The sequence below is a fragment of the Rhinolophus hipposideros genome (genome assembly GCF_964194185.1).
Source record: "Rhinolophus hipposideros genome assembly, chromosome: 13".
NCBI lineage: Eukaryota > Metazoa > Chordata > Mammalia > Chiroptera > Rhinolophidae > Rhinolophus > Rhinolophus hipposideros.
Genome location: NC_138059.1, coordinates 55,457,920 through 55,475,843, shown reverse-complemented (window position 1 = coordinate 55,475,843; position 17,924 = coordinate 55,457,920). Strand labels below are relative to the sequence as shown.

General features: G+C 37.7%; 1 protein-coding gene across 4 annotated transcripts in view; it reads right to left on the bottom strand.

Annotated features, from left to right (window-relative positions):
• The window catches only part of UBXN2B (UBX domain protein 2B), a 49,060-nt gene extending 31,469 nt beyond the window's left edge, over nt 1–17,591 (bottom strand). For 3 of the 4 annotated variants that reach the window (XR_013994721.1, XM_081070064.1, XM_081070065.1), the window contains exons 1-2: nt 17,452–17,558; nt 11,050–11,153 (exon numbers count right to left, since the gene is read on the bottom strand). Coding sequence is in view for 3 of the 4 variants with exons in the window: in XM_081070064.1 (XP_080926190.1) it covers nt 11,050–11,153; nt 17,452–17,535 (188 nt within the window). In the remaining variant the exon portion in view is untranslated. Of the gene's footprint in view, nt 1–11,049; nt 11,154–17,451 lie in introns of all 4 variants that reach the window. The other variant, XM_081070063.1, reaches the window with a different exon arrangement.
• Nucleotides 17,592–17,924: the final 333 nt, after the last annotated feature.

The window sequence follows — 17,924 nt, the reverse complement described above, 5'->3', positions numbered from 1 at the left end:
AATATTTGTCCACACTCATGAATAACAAACTTCTCTATATATAGATGACCAAATACATGTTTTTAGCATCCTCTTCCTTATGGTTCATTACTGAATTTAAAAGCCCCTACTTGAATCAAGTTCATCTCTCCAAAATTAAATTTATCTTCCCATCAACAATTGCATTTTTTCCTGTATCTCAGAATAAGAACCTTTAAGACTTCTCTCTTTCCCATTCCCATTGCTCCCTATATCTCATGTCATCTACTTTCTACAATAAAATTTTTGTAAGTATCTCACATCGATTTCACCCTTTCTCCTCCATTTCATTGATGCCACGCTAATCCCAAATTTTACATTATATAGATTACTGCAATTGTTTTTTCTTAATTTCTTTGTTGCCTCATCCTGTTCTCCCCATTATAATTAATTTTATATTGTAGTGCCAGTCCTATTTTCCTAAACGTATGTAATAATAGCTAACATTTATCAAGGGGTAACAATTGCTCATTTAATCCTGATAACAATGGTATTATTCTCACTTTACAGATAAGAAAACCGAGACTTAGGGAATTTCAAAAACTTTTCTATTGGTAAAACCTTATTAGAACACAGAAAAAGAAAAACTTTATCTAAGGGATTACTTTAGGATTACCTAAAACTTTATCTCTAGAATCAAAGCTTTTATTATTATATTATAGTTTTTTTAAGTCATAAAATTTACATTAAAAAACATATACTGACTTTCCACTGCCTTACACACTTGGCTTTAAGGCTGTCCATAAAGTACCTGTATCCAGGACTGGCTACATAATTTGTGGGTCCAGTGCCAAATGAAAACGCGTCTCCGGGTTCAAAATTTATTGAGAATATCAAGATAGTAACAGCAAAGCATGAAACCCAGCATGAGGCCCTTCTAAGCCCGGGCTCCGGGTGACTGCACAGGCCACATGTCCGTGAAGCCCACCCCGGCAGCACTCCACCTATCCAAACTTATTTGCCACTTGTCCCCTAAAGTTCTGCTGGTTCCTTTTCTGACCCCTCTTGTCATCTGTATTACTTTTTTCCTCTGTGCCATTTGTTCCTGGAATTTTGTGTCTTCTGTGCTTGCTTATCTATATCCTAATAACCTTTTAAGGCTTACTAAGTACCAACATTGTGCTAGATGTCTTATACACTTTATCTCATTTAATTCTTGAGATAATACGACTATCTAATGACTTATAAGGGAGATTTTTTAAGTGCTCACATTTCTAAACAGGATACTCAAATTTTTTTTTAAATTTATTGGGGTGACAATTGTTAGTGAAGTTACATAGATTTCAGGTGTACAATTCTGTATTACATCATCTATAAATCCCATTGTGTGTTCACTCAGAATCAGTTCTCCTTCCATCACCATATATTTGATCCCCCTTACCACCCTCATCTTCCACCCTCCACACCCCCCTTACCCTCTGGTAACCAGTAAACTATTGTCTGTGTCTGAGTTTTTCTCATTTGTTTGTCTTGTTCTTTTGTTGTTTTTGGTTTATATACCACATATCAGTGAAATCATAGGGTTCTCTGCTTTTTCTGTCTGACTTATTTCGCTTAGCATTATACTCTCAAGATCCATCCATGTCAAATTTTTCTAAAGTTCTATTTTTGATACATAACCTTTTGTGGATGAATATGTTACAGCAGGTGTTAGGCTGCATTCTGAAAGTTTTTCTGTAGATTTTCTTACTCTTATAAACAAAAACATAGACGACATCATGTCTAGAGTTTCAGACAGTGGAAATACATTAGCTAATGACAATGAGCAGATAAATGTTGTGATATCTAATATTGTCCAAGAAGGTAGACCATGCTAAGCACTGTTTTCTGTACCAAACAAAGCAGTAGACACGTAATGAAACTGGGTAAATGTCAATATTGAATATGAAATCAAAAGAACTGTATACTTAGTATGAGAAAATATCGTACTTGGCAAAAAAAAAATTGCCAATAATTTGTTTCACATTGCATTTTAAGCAGATTAAACATAGTTTATGCCTCAACTAGTAACATTTATGGCAGCCCTTTCTTTTGAAGATGTAAATAATTCTAGAGATCAAATCTGAAGCACAATGACCTTAAAAACTGCGTTATGAAATTACAACTATTAATGGCAACATTGTTTCAGATATCATAAAAGAGAAAAAACAGTTAATTAAAATACCTTAATGATTACATTTGGATAGTGAGAAAAAAATTAATACACTAGTTTTACTATAAAAAGTCAAATTAGTGAAATATTTTGATTTGTTTTATCAAGAACAAATTAAGTTATTTAAAACATGCTCAAATTGGGCAAGCAACGGCCAAATAGTTAATGAGTAAAACTTTGGTACATAAATATTTTAAGTATTTTCAAAAGTTCGGAGAATATATAAATTAAGGAAGCAGTATTACATATTATACATATATATGCATGTATGTCTATCTACACATGTCGTAAGAATGAAATGAAAGGATAGGATATTTGAACAGTGCCAAGATACCAACCTGCAGATTACAAAGGAAAAACTGTGCCTTTCAGTGGAGTGATGTGGTGGTCAGCACCTTAACCAAGTGAACATAGCAACGATAGTGGGAAAACCTGAAATTACATGGCTCCTGATGTGATACAATAAACAGCAGACAATATCACTTACTAGTATTCTTCACAAGTATGTGTAACAAGACTCTACTCATGAGGCAACCATGACGTTGAAACAGGGACATTTTAGGGTACATCTGGCCTAGATGCTTCAAAAAAGTCAATGTAATAAATTTTAGATTATATAGATGAGCTAAAAGCAAACAACAAAGGGGGAGAATGCTCTGGATTCAGATTAAAAACTGGCATAATCAAATGGAATGCATGGCCCTTGGTTGGATCCTAAATACGAAAAAGGCTCTAACAGATATCTGACTATGGACTATCTATCAAATGATTTAATGTAATTACTGTTCATTATCTAAGACGTGATACGTTATCAAGGTGTGCTTTTATTAGAGGATGCATGCTGAAGTATGTAGGGGTGAAGTATAATGATGGCTGCAATTTACTTTCAAACAGCTAAGTAAAAGAATGCTTACATGAATGTAATGCTGTAACATGTTAACAGGTGAAGCATATGGTCACTGTATTAATACCTTGATTATCTATGGGTTTGAAAATTTGTAAATTGAAAAGTTAGGGTAAAAAGCATAAATATTATCCTTTCTTCTCTTTCAGGTCCAGAAAGATATATCATTTTTACATCCCCTACAGAAAGAAAGGATGTCGAGCAGCAACAAACAAAAAAGGAAAAACATTTTTCAGTGAATTTTTCAGCTTTTGGTAAAACAAACTTTATGAGAATGAGGTATAAAAGGAAAATTCATATTTTTCCCAAGAAATGATATTTGCAGTACTAAAAAGATGTAAATGAAAATATTCCTGGAAACAAGAAAACTTGTGGCGATAAAATATACCTGGCTTTCATCTCTTAAATCTCTGTGGATGGTTCTTTTTATAGTTCAAGGATTTTAGCAATAGAAAATACTATGTAGGAGTTAACTTATTAGGTGGGTCATCATTTAGTGAAAACAAAGACATATTCCTGAAGTTACAGAATCTTAAATGGAGGACAAAAGGCACACAGAGGCTCCATAGATGGGTTTTAAGAAACATACAAACCTCTAAAAACAACTGACAAAATTGTGCATAAATGCTGTTTTGGGGAGAGAAGGGCAGTAGCTTTCATCAGATCCTCACTTAGTCTCATGACAACAGAGAAACAGTAGACATCATCAAAACGGCGGTATGAGGTGAGCCCCGGTAAATCTGTCCTGGGATTTAAAACTAATCGAACAACTGTAACTCCACAAAGGACTCCCTGCACACAGACAGGCAAGAAGAAGGCCCACTACTAAATACACCTAAAGGTGGGAAAATTGCAAGAGCAGGGGAGGCGGGAAGGGAGAAGGGCGGAGACAAAGCCTCGCGGGCGCAGGACGAAGACCATCCTCAGCGCTCCGAGCTCGCTGCATCCCAGAACTACCGCAGCTGCAGGAGAGGGAAGAACTCGGACTGCTAGGGCTCCGCTTATGGCCCACAGGGCTGAGGGGCAGCATATAACACAGCTGAACCCAACGCTCATGGCAGACTTTGGAGAAAAGACTGAGGGAAGAAGGCTGAAAACGGTGCTTTAAGCCCTCACTGCTGAGCAGAGAACGGAAGCCTTAGGCAGTGACACTAGCCGCCCCTCCCAATCCTCCCAGAGCTCACCCCACCCCCACCTGCCCGGTGCTAGAAGCGGAACAGTAGCAGTGTCAGATCAAAGAACAGAATACTTGCTGTTTTGAGAACTGTGGACCGCAGACACAGATTCTCAGCCCAACTAGTTCCAGCAAAGGGGAGGGAGCTGTGGAAGAGGGACCGGCTGTGGTGGTGGTTGCAGCCATTGCTCTGGGCCACCTCTCACAACTCACCCTGTCCCTGGCCCCAACTATCTGGGTGGATCCCTGCAGGAGTAAAAAGAACTGCTGAAACATACGGGCTCTGAATCTGGTGCAGAAAGAGCTTTGGAACTTCAAAAGCTCTCCGCACCCCCACACGGACACTGCACCATGTGACCCAGGCGAACTATTAACAGAGGAGAAGCCCGTCTCCCAGAAATCCCTCCATTGTCTGAGAAGCTGGAAAGTGCAGAGAAAACATAGCACTACCATGTGAGAGAGAAAAAAAAGGCTGCTGTCGGAGAGAAAACAAAACATTCTACCAACAAGCACTGGAAAACAAAAGAAAGTAAACCTGTTCCAGAAGCCACTCCTGTAGATGTCTAGGAAGAGAAATAATAAATCAGTAATTGCCATGAATAACCAAGGCAACAAGACAGCTTAGAAAGAAAGTGAAAAGTCTTTAGAAAAGGAACTTAAAGATATAGAAATATCTGACTTAAATGACAGAGAATTCAACATTGCCTTCAAGAAAACACAGAAAGGCAGTTTAATGAACTCAGAAACACAATCTAAGAACAACATGAGCATTTTACGAAAGAGATTGAAATTTTAAAAAAGAAACAAATAGAATTTCTAGAGATTAAGAACTCAATAGAAAAAATGAAGAATGAAATAGCCAGCTTAGGTAGTAGAGTTGACCATATGGAGGAAAGAATCAGTGACATCAAAGATAGAAACCTGGAAATTACACAGATAGAAGAAGAAAGAGACTTGAGACGTAAAAGAAATGAAAGAACTCTACAAGAACTTTCTGACTCCATCAGAAAGAGCAATATAAGAATAATGGGCATAACAGAGGGGGAAGAAAGAGAGAAGGGAACAGAGAATATATTCAAACAAATAGTCAACGAGAACTTCGCAAACTTGTGGATAGACTGGATCCTCGAATCCAAGAAGCAAATAGAACACCGAATTACCTTAATCCCAACAGGCTTTCTCCAAGGCACATTGTTTTGAAGCTGTCTAAAATCAACGACAAAGAAAGAATCCTCAAGACAGCTAGGGAAAAAAAGACCGTAACCTACAAAGGAAAGTCCATTAGATTATCATCAGATTTTTCAGCAGAAACTCTACAAGCCAGGAGGAAGTGGAACCAAATATTCAAAGTACTGAAAGAGAGAAATTATGAGCCAAGAATAATATATCCAGCAAAGATCTCCTTTAGAGCTGAAGGAGGAATAAAGACCTTTCCAAACATACAGAAGCTGAGGGAATTTTCTAATACACGACCTGCACTACAAGAAATACTAAAGGAGGTTATTTGACCACCAACAACAGGGACAATTTGTGGGAACCAAAACATAAAAAGGGGGAGAGTAAAGGCCTGCACCGGAATATGGGAATGGAGAAAGTAAGCGTGCTGAAGAAAATGGAATACTCTAAATATCAAACTTTCTTTTACATAAACTTAAGGGTAACCATTCAAAAAAATCCAGAACTGAAATATATAATGTAATAAAAGAAGAAACAGAGGGAAACATCATAGAATACCACCACACAGAAATAACAGGCAACAACAAAAAGGCAAAGAAACAATGGAGACACAGCCTTACCAGAAAACTAAAGATAGAATGACAGGAAATCCTCACATATCAATAATCACCCTAAATGTAAATGGACTGAACTCACCAATAAAAAGGCACAGAATAGCACATTGTATCAAAAAACTAAACTCAATCATATGCTGTCTCCAAAAGACACATCTCAGCTACAAGGACAATCATAGACTCAAAGTGAAAGGGTGGAAATTGACACTCCAAGCATGAAAGGGTGGAAATTGACACTCCAAGCAAATGGTATCCAGAGAAAATCAGGTGTAACCATAATGATATCAGATGAAACAGACTTCAGCGTGAAAAAGGTAACAAGAGACAAAGATGGACATTTCATAATGGTAAAGTGGACTATACAACAAGAAGACCTAACAGTCATCAATATTTATGCGCCCAATCAGAGAGCACAGAAATATTCCAAGCAACTACTAACAGAACTAAAGGGAGAAATTGACCAAAACACAACTGTACTAGGAGACTTAAATACATCATTGACAGCTATGGATAGATCATCCAAACAGAAAATTAATAACGAAATAGCAGCCCTAAATGACACATTAGATGAAATGGACATAACTGACATACATAGAGCACTTCATCCTAAAACATCAAACTATACATTATTTTCGAGTGTACATGGAACATTCTCAAGGATAGACCATATATTGGGACATAAAATCAGCCTCAGCAAATTTAAGAAGATTGAAATCATACCAAGCATATTCTCTGATCACAAGGCTTTGAAATTGTATAGCAACTGCAAAAAGAAAACAGGAAAAACCACAAATACATGGAGAGTAAACAACATACTTTTAAAGAAAAACTAGGTCAAAGAAGAAATTAGAGGAGAGATCAAAAGATACACAGAACAAATGACAATGAAAATACATCCTACCCAAATTTTGGGGATGCAGAGAAAGCAGTTTTAAGAGGGAACTTTGTATCATTACAGGCCTATCTCAAGAAAGAAGAAAAATCCCAGATAAATATCATGTTACACCTTAAAGAACTAGATAAAGAGCAAATGAAACCCAAAATCAGCAGAAGAAAGAAATAACAAAAATCCAAGCAGAACTAAATGAAATAGAGAACAAAGACAATAGAAAAAATTAATGTGACAAAGAGCTAGTTCTTTGAAAAGATTAACAAAATTGACAAACCTTTGGCTAGACTCACTAAGATAAAAAGAGAGAAAACACTAATTAACAAAATCAGAAATGAAAACAGGCAAGTTTTCAGGGACACCACAGAAGTACAAAGGATCATCCAAGAATACTATGAAGGACTATATGTCATCTAATTCAATAACCTAGAAGAACGAGTTCTTAGAGACATATAGCCTTCCTAGGCTGAACCATGAAAACTGGAAAATCTAAACAGACCAATCACCAGTAACCAAACTGAATCACTCATCTGAACCCTTCCCTAAAGCAAAAGTTGAGGACCAGCTGGTTTTACTAATGAATTGTACAAAACCTTCAGAGGATCTAATACCAGTCCTGCTCAAACTCTTCCAAAAAATTGAAGAGACAGTACTCCCTAACTCATTTTATGAGGTCAACATTACCCTGATACCAAAACCTGGTAAGGACAACACAAAAAAGAATACTACAGACCAATATCTCTGATGAATACAGATGCAAAAATCCTAAACAAAATTCTAGTAAATCAAATACAATAATGCATTAAAGAGATTATTAATCATGACCAAGTGGGGTTCATCTGCAGGGTACAAGGATGGTTCAACATCCGCAAATCCATCAATGTGATGCATCACATAAACAAAATAAAGGACAAAAATCATGTGATTATATCAGTTGACGCAGAAAAAGCGTTAGACAAGATACAACATCCATTTATGATTAAAACACTTAATAAAATAGGTATAGAAGGAAAATACCTTAACATGATAAAGGCCATATATGACAAACCCTCAGATAATCTCATAATTAATGGTGAAAAACTGAAGCCCTTTGCTCTATGTTCAGGAACACGACAGGGCTGTCCCCTATCACCTCTGCTTTTCAACATAGTGTTGGAAGTCCTTGCCAGAGCAATCAGGCAAGAGAAAGAAATAAAAGGCATCCAAATTCGAAATGAAGAAGTAAAATTGTCAGTCTTTGCAGATGACATGATGCTATATATAGAAAACCTTAAAGGCTCCACCAAATCAACAAATACACTAAAGTTGCTGGCTACAAAATCAACGTACAAAAGTGCATTGCATGGGCCGGCCCAGTGGCTCAGGCAGTTGGAGCTCCTTGTTCCTAACTCCGAAGGCTGCTGGTTAGATTCCCACATGGGCTAGTGGGCTCCCAACAACAAGGTTGCAGGTTCAACTCCTCTGAATCCTGCAAGGGATGGTGGGTTCGGCCCCATGCAACTAAGATTGAACACGGCACCTTCAGCTGAGCTGCATCCCAGATGGCTCAGTTGGTTGGATCGTGGGCTGTCAACCACAAGGTTGCTAGTTCGATTCCTCGAGTCCCGCAAGGAATGGTGAGCAGTGCCCCCTGCAACTAAAATTGATCATGGCACTTTGACCTGATCTGCCGCTGAGCTCCCAGATGTCTGTTGGTTGGAGTGCGTCCCATCAACTACAAGGTTGCTGGTTCGACTCACCCAAGGGATGGTGGGCTGCGCCCCCTGCAACTAGCAACAGCAACTGGATCTGGAGTTGAGCCCTCCACATCTAAGACTGAAAGGACAACAACTTGAAGCTGAACAGCCCTCTCCACAACTAAGATTGAAAGGACAACAACTTGACTTGGAAAGAAAAAGTCCTGAAAGTACTCACTGTATCCCAATAAAGTCCTGTTACCCTTCCCCGCCCCCCCAAAAAAGTCCACTGCATTCCTATATACTAACAATGAAATCTCAGAAAAAGAAATACAAAACAAACAATTTCTTTTGCAATTGCACCAAAAAGAATAAAATGCCTAGGAATAAACTTAACCAAGGATATGAAAGACATATAGGCTGAAAACTATAAGAAATTTTTAAAAGAAACTGAAGAAGACACAAAAAAATGGAAAGACATTCCGTGCTTATGGATTGGAAGAATCAACATAGTTAAAATGGCCATATTACCCAAAGCAATATACAGATTTAATGCAATCCCCATCAAAATCCCAATAACATTTTTTAAAGAAATAGAACACAAAATCATCAGATTCGTTTGGAACCACAAAAGACCCCAAATAGCCAAAGCAATCTTAAGAAAAAAGAACAATACTGGAGGTATCACACTCCCTGACTTTAGCTTGTACTACAGGGCTACAATAATCAAAACAGCATGGTATTGGCAGAAAAACAGACACATAGACCAATGGAATAGAATTGAGAACCCAGAAATAAAACCACATAAATATGGACAGATAATTTTTGACAAGGAAGCAAAAAACATACAATGGAGAAAAGAAAGCCTTTTCAATAAATGGTGCTGGGAGAACTGGATAGCCACGTGCAAAAGAATGAAACTGGACTGCTATCTGTCACCATGTACCAAAATTAATTCAAAGTGGATCAAAGACTTAAGCATAAGACCTGACACAACAAACTGCATAGAAGAAAACATAGGTACTAAACTTATGGACCTTGGGCTCAAAGAGCATTTTATGAACTTGACTCCAAAGGCAGGGGAAGTAAACGCTAAAATAAACGAATGGGACTAAATGAAACTTAAAAGCTTCTGCACAGCAAAAGAAACCATCGACATAATAAAAAGGCAACCAACTGAATGGGAGAAGATTTTTGCAAACAGTGCCTCCGATAAGGGGCTAATATCCAAAATATACAAGGAACTCATGAAGCTCAACAACAAAAAAACAAACAACCCAACTGAAAAATGGGCAGAGGACCTGAAGAGACATTTCTCCAAAGAGGACATACAAATGGCAAATAGACATATAAAAAAATGTTCAACATCACTAATCATCAGAGAAATGCAAATAAAAACCACAATGAGATATCACCTCAACTCAGAATGGCAATCATCAACAAGACAAATAGTAACAAGTGTTGGAGAGGCTGTGGAGAAAAAGGGACCCTCATACACTGTTGGTGGGAATGCAGACTGGTGCAGCCATTATGGAAGGCAGTGTGGAGGTTCCTCAAAAAATTACGAATAGAATTACCATGTGACCCAGCACTCCCTCTCCTGGGTATCTACCCAAAAAATCTGAAAACATTTATCCATAAAGACATGTGTGCTCTAGTGTTCATTGCAGCTTTGTTTATGGTGGCCAAGACATGGAAACAACCAAAATGTCCTTCAATAGATGAACGGATAAAGAAGTTGTGGTGTATATACACAATGGAATACTATTCGGCAGTAAGAAAAGATGATATAGGAACATTTGTGACATCATGGATGAATCTTGATAGTACAATGCTAAGCAAAGTAAGTCAGACAGAAAAAGCAGAGAACCATACAATTTCTCTGATATGTGGTATATAAACCAAAAACAACAAAAGAACAAGAGAAACAAAAACTCATATAGACACAGATAATAGGTTAGTGGTTACCAGAGGGTAAGGGAGGTGGGGGGAGGGAGATGAGGGTAAGGAGGATCAAATATATGGTGATGGAAGGAGAACTGACTCTGGGTGGTGAACACACAATGGGATTTATAGATGATGTAATACAGAATTGTGTACCTGAAATCTATGTAATTTTATTAACAATTGTCACCCCAATAATTTTTTTTAAAAAGGCAATTAAAGGACAACTAAAAAAAAAATAAACACTTTGCCCAAGAAAAATACTATTCAGTATGAGTATAATTCCACGATGTCTAACAAAATATTAGGTATTTAAGATAATGTTTCCATAATTTTCTTCTAACTTTCTGACTTAGTTTTAGGAATAATATCTAAATAATATTTATTTTAAGAAATTATAGTTTTTTAAAAAATTTCCGAGGCCATTTAAAATAATTTGGGGCCAGTGAACTAAAACGGGACTCAATTTTTAAAAACAAGACAAAAAGAAAACAAAACTTACCCCTGAGGTGGTGTTCGTGGGCTTTTAAAGACTGCAGCTTTAGGCCTATCAGATTTAGAAGATCTGCATTTCACTTCATCTTCATACAATTCTGCCAAAGCCAACTGTAAAACAACAGACTTGTACTTGTTATAAAATATAACACTAAAAACAAACTGTTCCATACAACTAGAAATGATCAGCAGAATATTAATTTGTAATTGCATAGTAAAAGTTTCTAAGGAAAAACGAAGGCTTCTGCTTCAGAGGATGACTCCCTTCTAAAATAAAACCACTGCCTCTCTCATTTTATAAAACTAACCAAATTCCACATACATTAGAATAAACTAGTTACAGTAATTACAGTAGTACCTCGGTTTTCGAACATCTCCATTGATGAACATTTCGGTTTACGAAGGCATTAAACCCGGAAGTAAATGATTCCGTTTTCGAACACGCCTCAGAAGTGGAACATGTCAGGTTGCTTCTGCTGAGTGCAAGATCCTGAGACTTAGCTGTTGGCTGTTTTCGAACATTTCAGAACTTGAACAGTCTTACGTTTGAAAACCAAGGTACCACTGTATTTAATTATTTTTTTTTAAGGTTTTATTGGGGCAGGGCAACTGGACTTTATTGGGGGACAGTGTGTACTTCCAGGATTTTTTCCCAAGTCAAGTTGTTGTCCTTTCAATCTTAGTTGTGGAGGGTGCCGTTCAGCTTCAAGTTGTGGTCCTTTCAGTCTTAGTTGTGGAGGGCAGAGCTCAGCTCCAGGTCCAGTTGCTGTTGTTAGTTGCAAAGGGAGCAACCCCCATCTCTTGTGGGACTCGTGGAATCAAACTGGCCACCTTGTGGTTGAGAGGATGCGCTCCAACGAACTGAGCCATCCGGGAGCTCAGCAGAACCTCAGCTTAAGGTGCCGTGTTCAATCTTAGTTGCAGGGGACGCTGCCCACCATCCCTTGTGGTACTTGAGGACTCAAACTTGCAACCTTGTGGTTGAGAGCCCACTGGCCCATGTGGGAATCGAACTGGCAGCCTTCGGAGTTAGGAACATGGAACTCCAACCACCTGAGCCACTGGGCCGGCCTCTGTATTTAATTATTTTCAAATAATTATTTAACAATAATGATTGGATGTATTTTTTAACAGATGATTTCCAAAGCTGAACTCAGAATTCTACAATCCTTTTAAAAATACTTGAAGATGTTTCACGCCAATGTTAACTTGCTCCTATCAGATCTCAAAAACTACTTCATTTAGTGGTTTAAGTTTCCAAAATCCAAACACATAAAAAAATTCCAAAATTATTCTATTTAAAAGTCTACCACACATATAAATTTCATAGTTTTTGAGCCACTGAAAAAGAAAAGACAATGAATTATATATTTATGGTTTGTATAACTTCTAGAAAGCAATACTAACAAATTATGTATTATAGATATACGGCTGGGAATCTTCAAAATGAAATAAACAAAACATAGCTCTTGAAACTAGAATTTTAAAAAGTTATCCAAATGTTTCAGTATTGCTTAAGTTATTTTGTTTCCACTTTTGATATCTTTGGACAACAATTCAAAAATCTTCCTATTTAATTATAATTGGCATGGCCATAATCTTTGGGAAATATTTTTTTTGGGAAAAAACACACAAGACCATACCTATAAAAAACCCCAGATAAATCGCTCCTTCCATAAACACAAGAGATATGAAAACTATCTCCAGGGCTTCTTTCCTCAGTAAGGAAAAAAAGAACAGGAAATTAGGGCAGAGTTAATTCTTTGAAGATGCTATTAGTCAACTTTTAAAACATACACACAAGAAAACAAAAATGAAAGGCTTTCTTTTTCTTCCCTACATGTTTTACCGTCACCCAACCTCCACACACATCAACTTTCATATTTCTAACAGTAATTTTGCTAGACATCCTAGTTATAAAAGTGCTTTATAATCTAAAAGAAATGAATTAAACCCCAACTTAGGCTCTCATTGTGTGATGCTGGGCAAAATTTTTAACTTCCCTGAGACTTTTTTGTTTTAAGAAAACTTGCATAAATCTGGTCAATCAAATACTTCTCTTTTGCGAATTAAATGAATAAAGCAAACAATCCCTCTTGAATCCATGGGATGTAGGAATGTATTAAAATAATAGGAATATGGAGAAAATTGTATTAGAGCAGGGAATCCACCTAGCTGAAAGATTCTAATTAATGGTACATCATTAATATAGAGGAAAATGAATGATATTTACAGGGAATTAATGCCAGGAGTCATGATCTCCCTGTAGCATCACATAGCATAAGTTCATTAGTACATATCACAAAGAAATTTAATTTACATTATTTGACATAGCAAATGATACCACATCAGCAAAGGAAATAATTATTTAAACGGATCAACATAAATTGAAGTACTGGTCAAAACCAATAGAACAAAAACAACAAAATCTCAGTCAAATAAAGAGATAAAAACATGTGCATTATGAAGTAATGATGCATTATGAATTATCAGGAGTGTTCCACAAGTGAAACAATTAGATTATGAAGATATTTCAATTACACAGAGAGAATAAAGTATGTATGTAAGCACTGATAATCTTTTCTCTAGAATCTGAAATGTGAAGAACATGTAAAGAAACCTGAAGGTAAGGCAATTGAGAATGAGGAAATCAAGTGTACAACAAAAGATTAAAAGTACTGGAACTCTCAGACATTGAGTGACAACAGCCAGAAAATATAATACTGATTTTTTATACAGAATAACAACATCAGTATCACCTGGGGACCCTTGAAAAATACAGATGCTCAAGCCTTACTCTAGATCTAGTGAAGTAGAAACTCTGGGGTTGGGGTTGGACCCAGCAACCTGTGCTTTAACAAGTCTTTCTGCTGTCTGAGATGCACACTAAAATTGACAACCAACAATACAAAATACTGATATCCAACAAGATTAGAAAGCTTGTGGCAATTTTAACATAGTATCAGATAGTCTTTTTCTTTTTTCACTTATAGAACTCCCTCTCTGTCCCACTCAAAGGCCAATCCTAACCCTAATAAGTACTGAGGTTAATCTCAATTCCCCTCAACTCCAACCTATATGGAAATACAGAATTTAGAACAGAAATATTTTTCTTTGGATCTTATTCTAGAGGAAGTGGGACAAAAGCATATATAAGGTGATTAAATACCTTAACCTACTGTTAAAACCATGCGTGTGGATGGATTGAGGGGCACAAAAAGAGATAAAGTTCTCTGAAAATATTCAGAAATATAATGAATAGTGAGGCTTTCAGGGTTAGTTTTGTCACTAACAAATCTATCCCAAATTTTCCCATAGAATGTTTCCCAATTTGGGGGGAATGAAGGGACCTAAGATCTACTTTTGGTTTGATATTCACAGATTTCTGCAGTTTGAAAATCAGAGGCTCATACAGCTGGGAGGTTTTCTGGCAACTACCCATCTTTCCTCTTTTGAGAAATGGGGAAATCTCTCCTGATTTAGATGCTGACAAACCCTACATTATGTAGCAGCTAAGATATACGTACTTAGCAGTCCTTTTGTCCTTTTACTGTTCCAATGAGTAATACGTCACCCTTTTTCTTCTCTAATACCTTAACAGACTGACTCTCAGAGCAAGCTGTCAGAAAAGTAACAAGTATCTACTGAAAATTGCACCACAGCATAACTTAAAATAAGCATGGCTAGATTAAACAATAACAAAACAATAAAAAAATAATCAATATCCAAGAAACCAGTCAGGGAGAAGAACTTCAATCAATTCTTTTAAACCTTTGATACATACTCTATTTCTCCATATATCATCACTTGTTGTTTTCAGGTTTCTTTGCAAGTTCTTCACATTCCTATTAAATTCTAAAGGAAAGATTATCAATACTTAGTGTATCTGATATACCAACTCACATTCATGAAAAAATCAGTTACTAACATACTTACCAGAAAGTAGATAGACAGAAAAGAAACTCTATCTTCTAAGTGACAGTGGAAACAAAGGCATTCTCATTAGTGCCATCTACCAGAATATCTCTATTCATTAATCATATGTTACCATATTTTGCCATGTATAATGCCCACTTTTTTGTCCAAATTTATGAGGGAAAAATAAGGATGTGCATTTTACCTGGGTAGTACTAATTCCGTATATATATAAGTGTTTTTAATTCTTTTATTTATGCGTATAAGTTAAAAGTGTAACTCCAGAAATCAATAACGATATCCGGATGCAAAATAATACCCTGGAATACGATACTCGGTTTTGTTGAATTTACGACGAACTTGCAATAACGAAGAGTTCTTGGCCTTCTATGATGTGTAAATATCATACATTTGTTACTGGTACATAAAATTTCTGGTACCAGTATATTCTTGTGTTTTGTGACTACTTGTTACATAAAATTTTTTGTACTATAATATATTAAAAATAAATGCTCAATTCCTTTATAATACAAAAAACAAATACCTAAATGCAAACAAAATTTGAATTAAAAAATTAAAATGAAAAATTTTTTCCCCTGAAAGTTTGAGCCAAAAATGTGTGTGTGCATTACACACGGCACAATACAGTAATCCACTGGATTGTCTGTAAATTTGTCAAGTATCAGGTGATCATTAACCAAACTGTCCTATTGTTCACATAAAAAGAAATGGATTTAAATTAGAGAAAGATTATTAAGTTACAGTTTTAACTTGAATGGCATTACAAAGAACTAACCGGTGAGTTATAGTACTTTTCTCTTTTAAGGGAAAAGAAACCAAATATGTACCAAGCAAGTATGGCCCTGGATAGTATGGGAGTATTTGTGCATAGGCACCTATAGACATTACTTTATTTCATCCTTGACACCATTAACATCACCCCTCGTTTACCAATAAAGACAATGAGGATGAGAGAGGTTAAGACATTTCTCCTATATTCACACAACTACTAAGTGGCAGGACCACAATGCAAACTGAAGTTAGTCTGACCAGAAACTCCCATTTTTTCCCCAACATCTCCTGCTGCCACTTAGGGATGGTGGTCTACAATAGAAAAGATGAAGTAGATGATAGTTTCCCAGTCCCTGAATCTCTTTACTACTACTGAACTGACCTAGGGGCATTGAAACTATTCTATATTTTGTGCGACTCCTAACCTGACAGTGATCTCTCCATTCTCCAAATTCCTCATTATACCCACTGCTTATTTGGGGACTCATTCAGACTCCATCTTAAAATGTTATGTTAAATATATTCATATCTTACTTCTGCAAAAAATAGGTAGAAATGCCTTTTACACTTCTACCCCTTACAACAGTGTCCAGCACCAGTGTCAACCATGGGTTTGATGTCCTATTTATCTTTGCATTCCCCAGGGCTTGGCAGTACATTACATAGCAGGTGGTCAATATGTATGTTCAGAGTAGAATAAAAGTGTGACTCTAAAAGTAATACAACTTTTTTTTACCAAGGCTGTGGATTCAGTGTCATTTATTTTTAATTACAGCTCCTTACAAGGAGACCGAAAAATAGCCTAAATTGAGCAAAGTAGTGTTAAACATCTGATAAAGCAAAATTTGGAGCACTCCTATTTAGCTATCTAATGTTGGTATCTTGTAACATTATAATGCTTTATTTCCCCGTTCCTCCTGTGTACTGTTTTATAGACTGTAGCTTTTACAACTAGACTGTGCAGCCGGAGGATGGAATACTTTAGCTCAACCCTTTGAAAGAAAAAGGAACCTGATAAAAAGGAACCGTATACATACATACATATATATGTATATACTGGGGGTGCCAAAAATAATGTATACACATTTTAAGAAAGGAAAAAAGTTCTTAAAATTGTAACACTCAATCTATACCGGTAACAAAAAATGAACACAAGTCACGTGTGACTTCTGCAATGACAAGAGGTGCTCAGTGGTTCCCATCAGCGTCCAGACCCTTCTGATTACAGTGAACTCCTGCTTGAGCAACGTCGACCAACGTGTCCACTTGTATATATATTTTTGGCACCCCCAGTATACCTATTGAAGACAAACAGCATCCAAGACAAAAAAGATCAAATAGTGCACCTGTTCTATCAAGTGACCGCCGATTTCCGCACAGCATAGTAAAGCTTTCTTCCCCAGCAAGTCTCCCGAAGGAAGAAGCATCAACCTGTGAACCACCCAACTGACCCCACAAAATGCCATTCTAAATGGGCGGCTGTTTAAGTTGCAGAGGGGGGTGGGGAGGAAACGGACAGTTGTTTCCACCAACAGCACCGTCCGCTGCGCCGCCCTGGGGAGACTTGTGGAGCGGGAAATCACCATTCTGTCCCCAAATTGGGTCTGGGGAAAGCAGGGCGGGGGCCAGAGGCAGCCTCCGACGCGCCCCTGCCCGCGCCTTCTCTCCTCCGCCACGATCCGCCCTCAGCCGCTCGCCTCACCTGCAAATCCCGAGCGCTCGGGGGCCGCGGCCCAGATGACCTCCGCTCCTGCTCCGCAGACGCCGCTTCGCCGCCTTCCGCCATCTTTTACCCGCGTGCGGGCGCCTGCAGCCAACGCACCTCGCGGGACTTCCGGGGTCGGTTGCCTGGCAACCGCGCGGGGGGTGCGGTCCTTGCGCGCCCCGCGGTCTCCCGACTCCGCGCGCTCGCGCCTCCACTTCCGGCACCAGCCCACCTGTCCCACCTCCCTTTTTCCCTTAAAGGAATTGGGTCAGATGGTTTCTGCCCGGAGAAGCCTCCACGTGAGCCTGGTGTTTCCTCCGCTGCACGCCTGAAGGTGCTGTAGGCCGCGCTAGAGGGCAGCATAGACCTGCAAGTTCTTTTCACTCAACAACTAGGACGTCCTTTGGATGTTTATCTGGTCAAAATTGCAAACGTACTTTTCTCGTCTTGGTCAAATTCCCTCGTCTTCC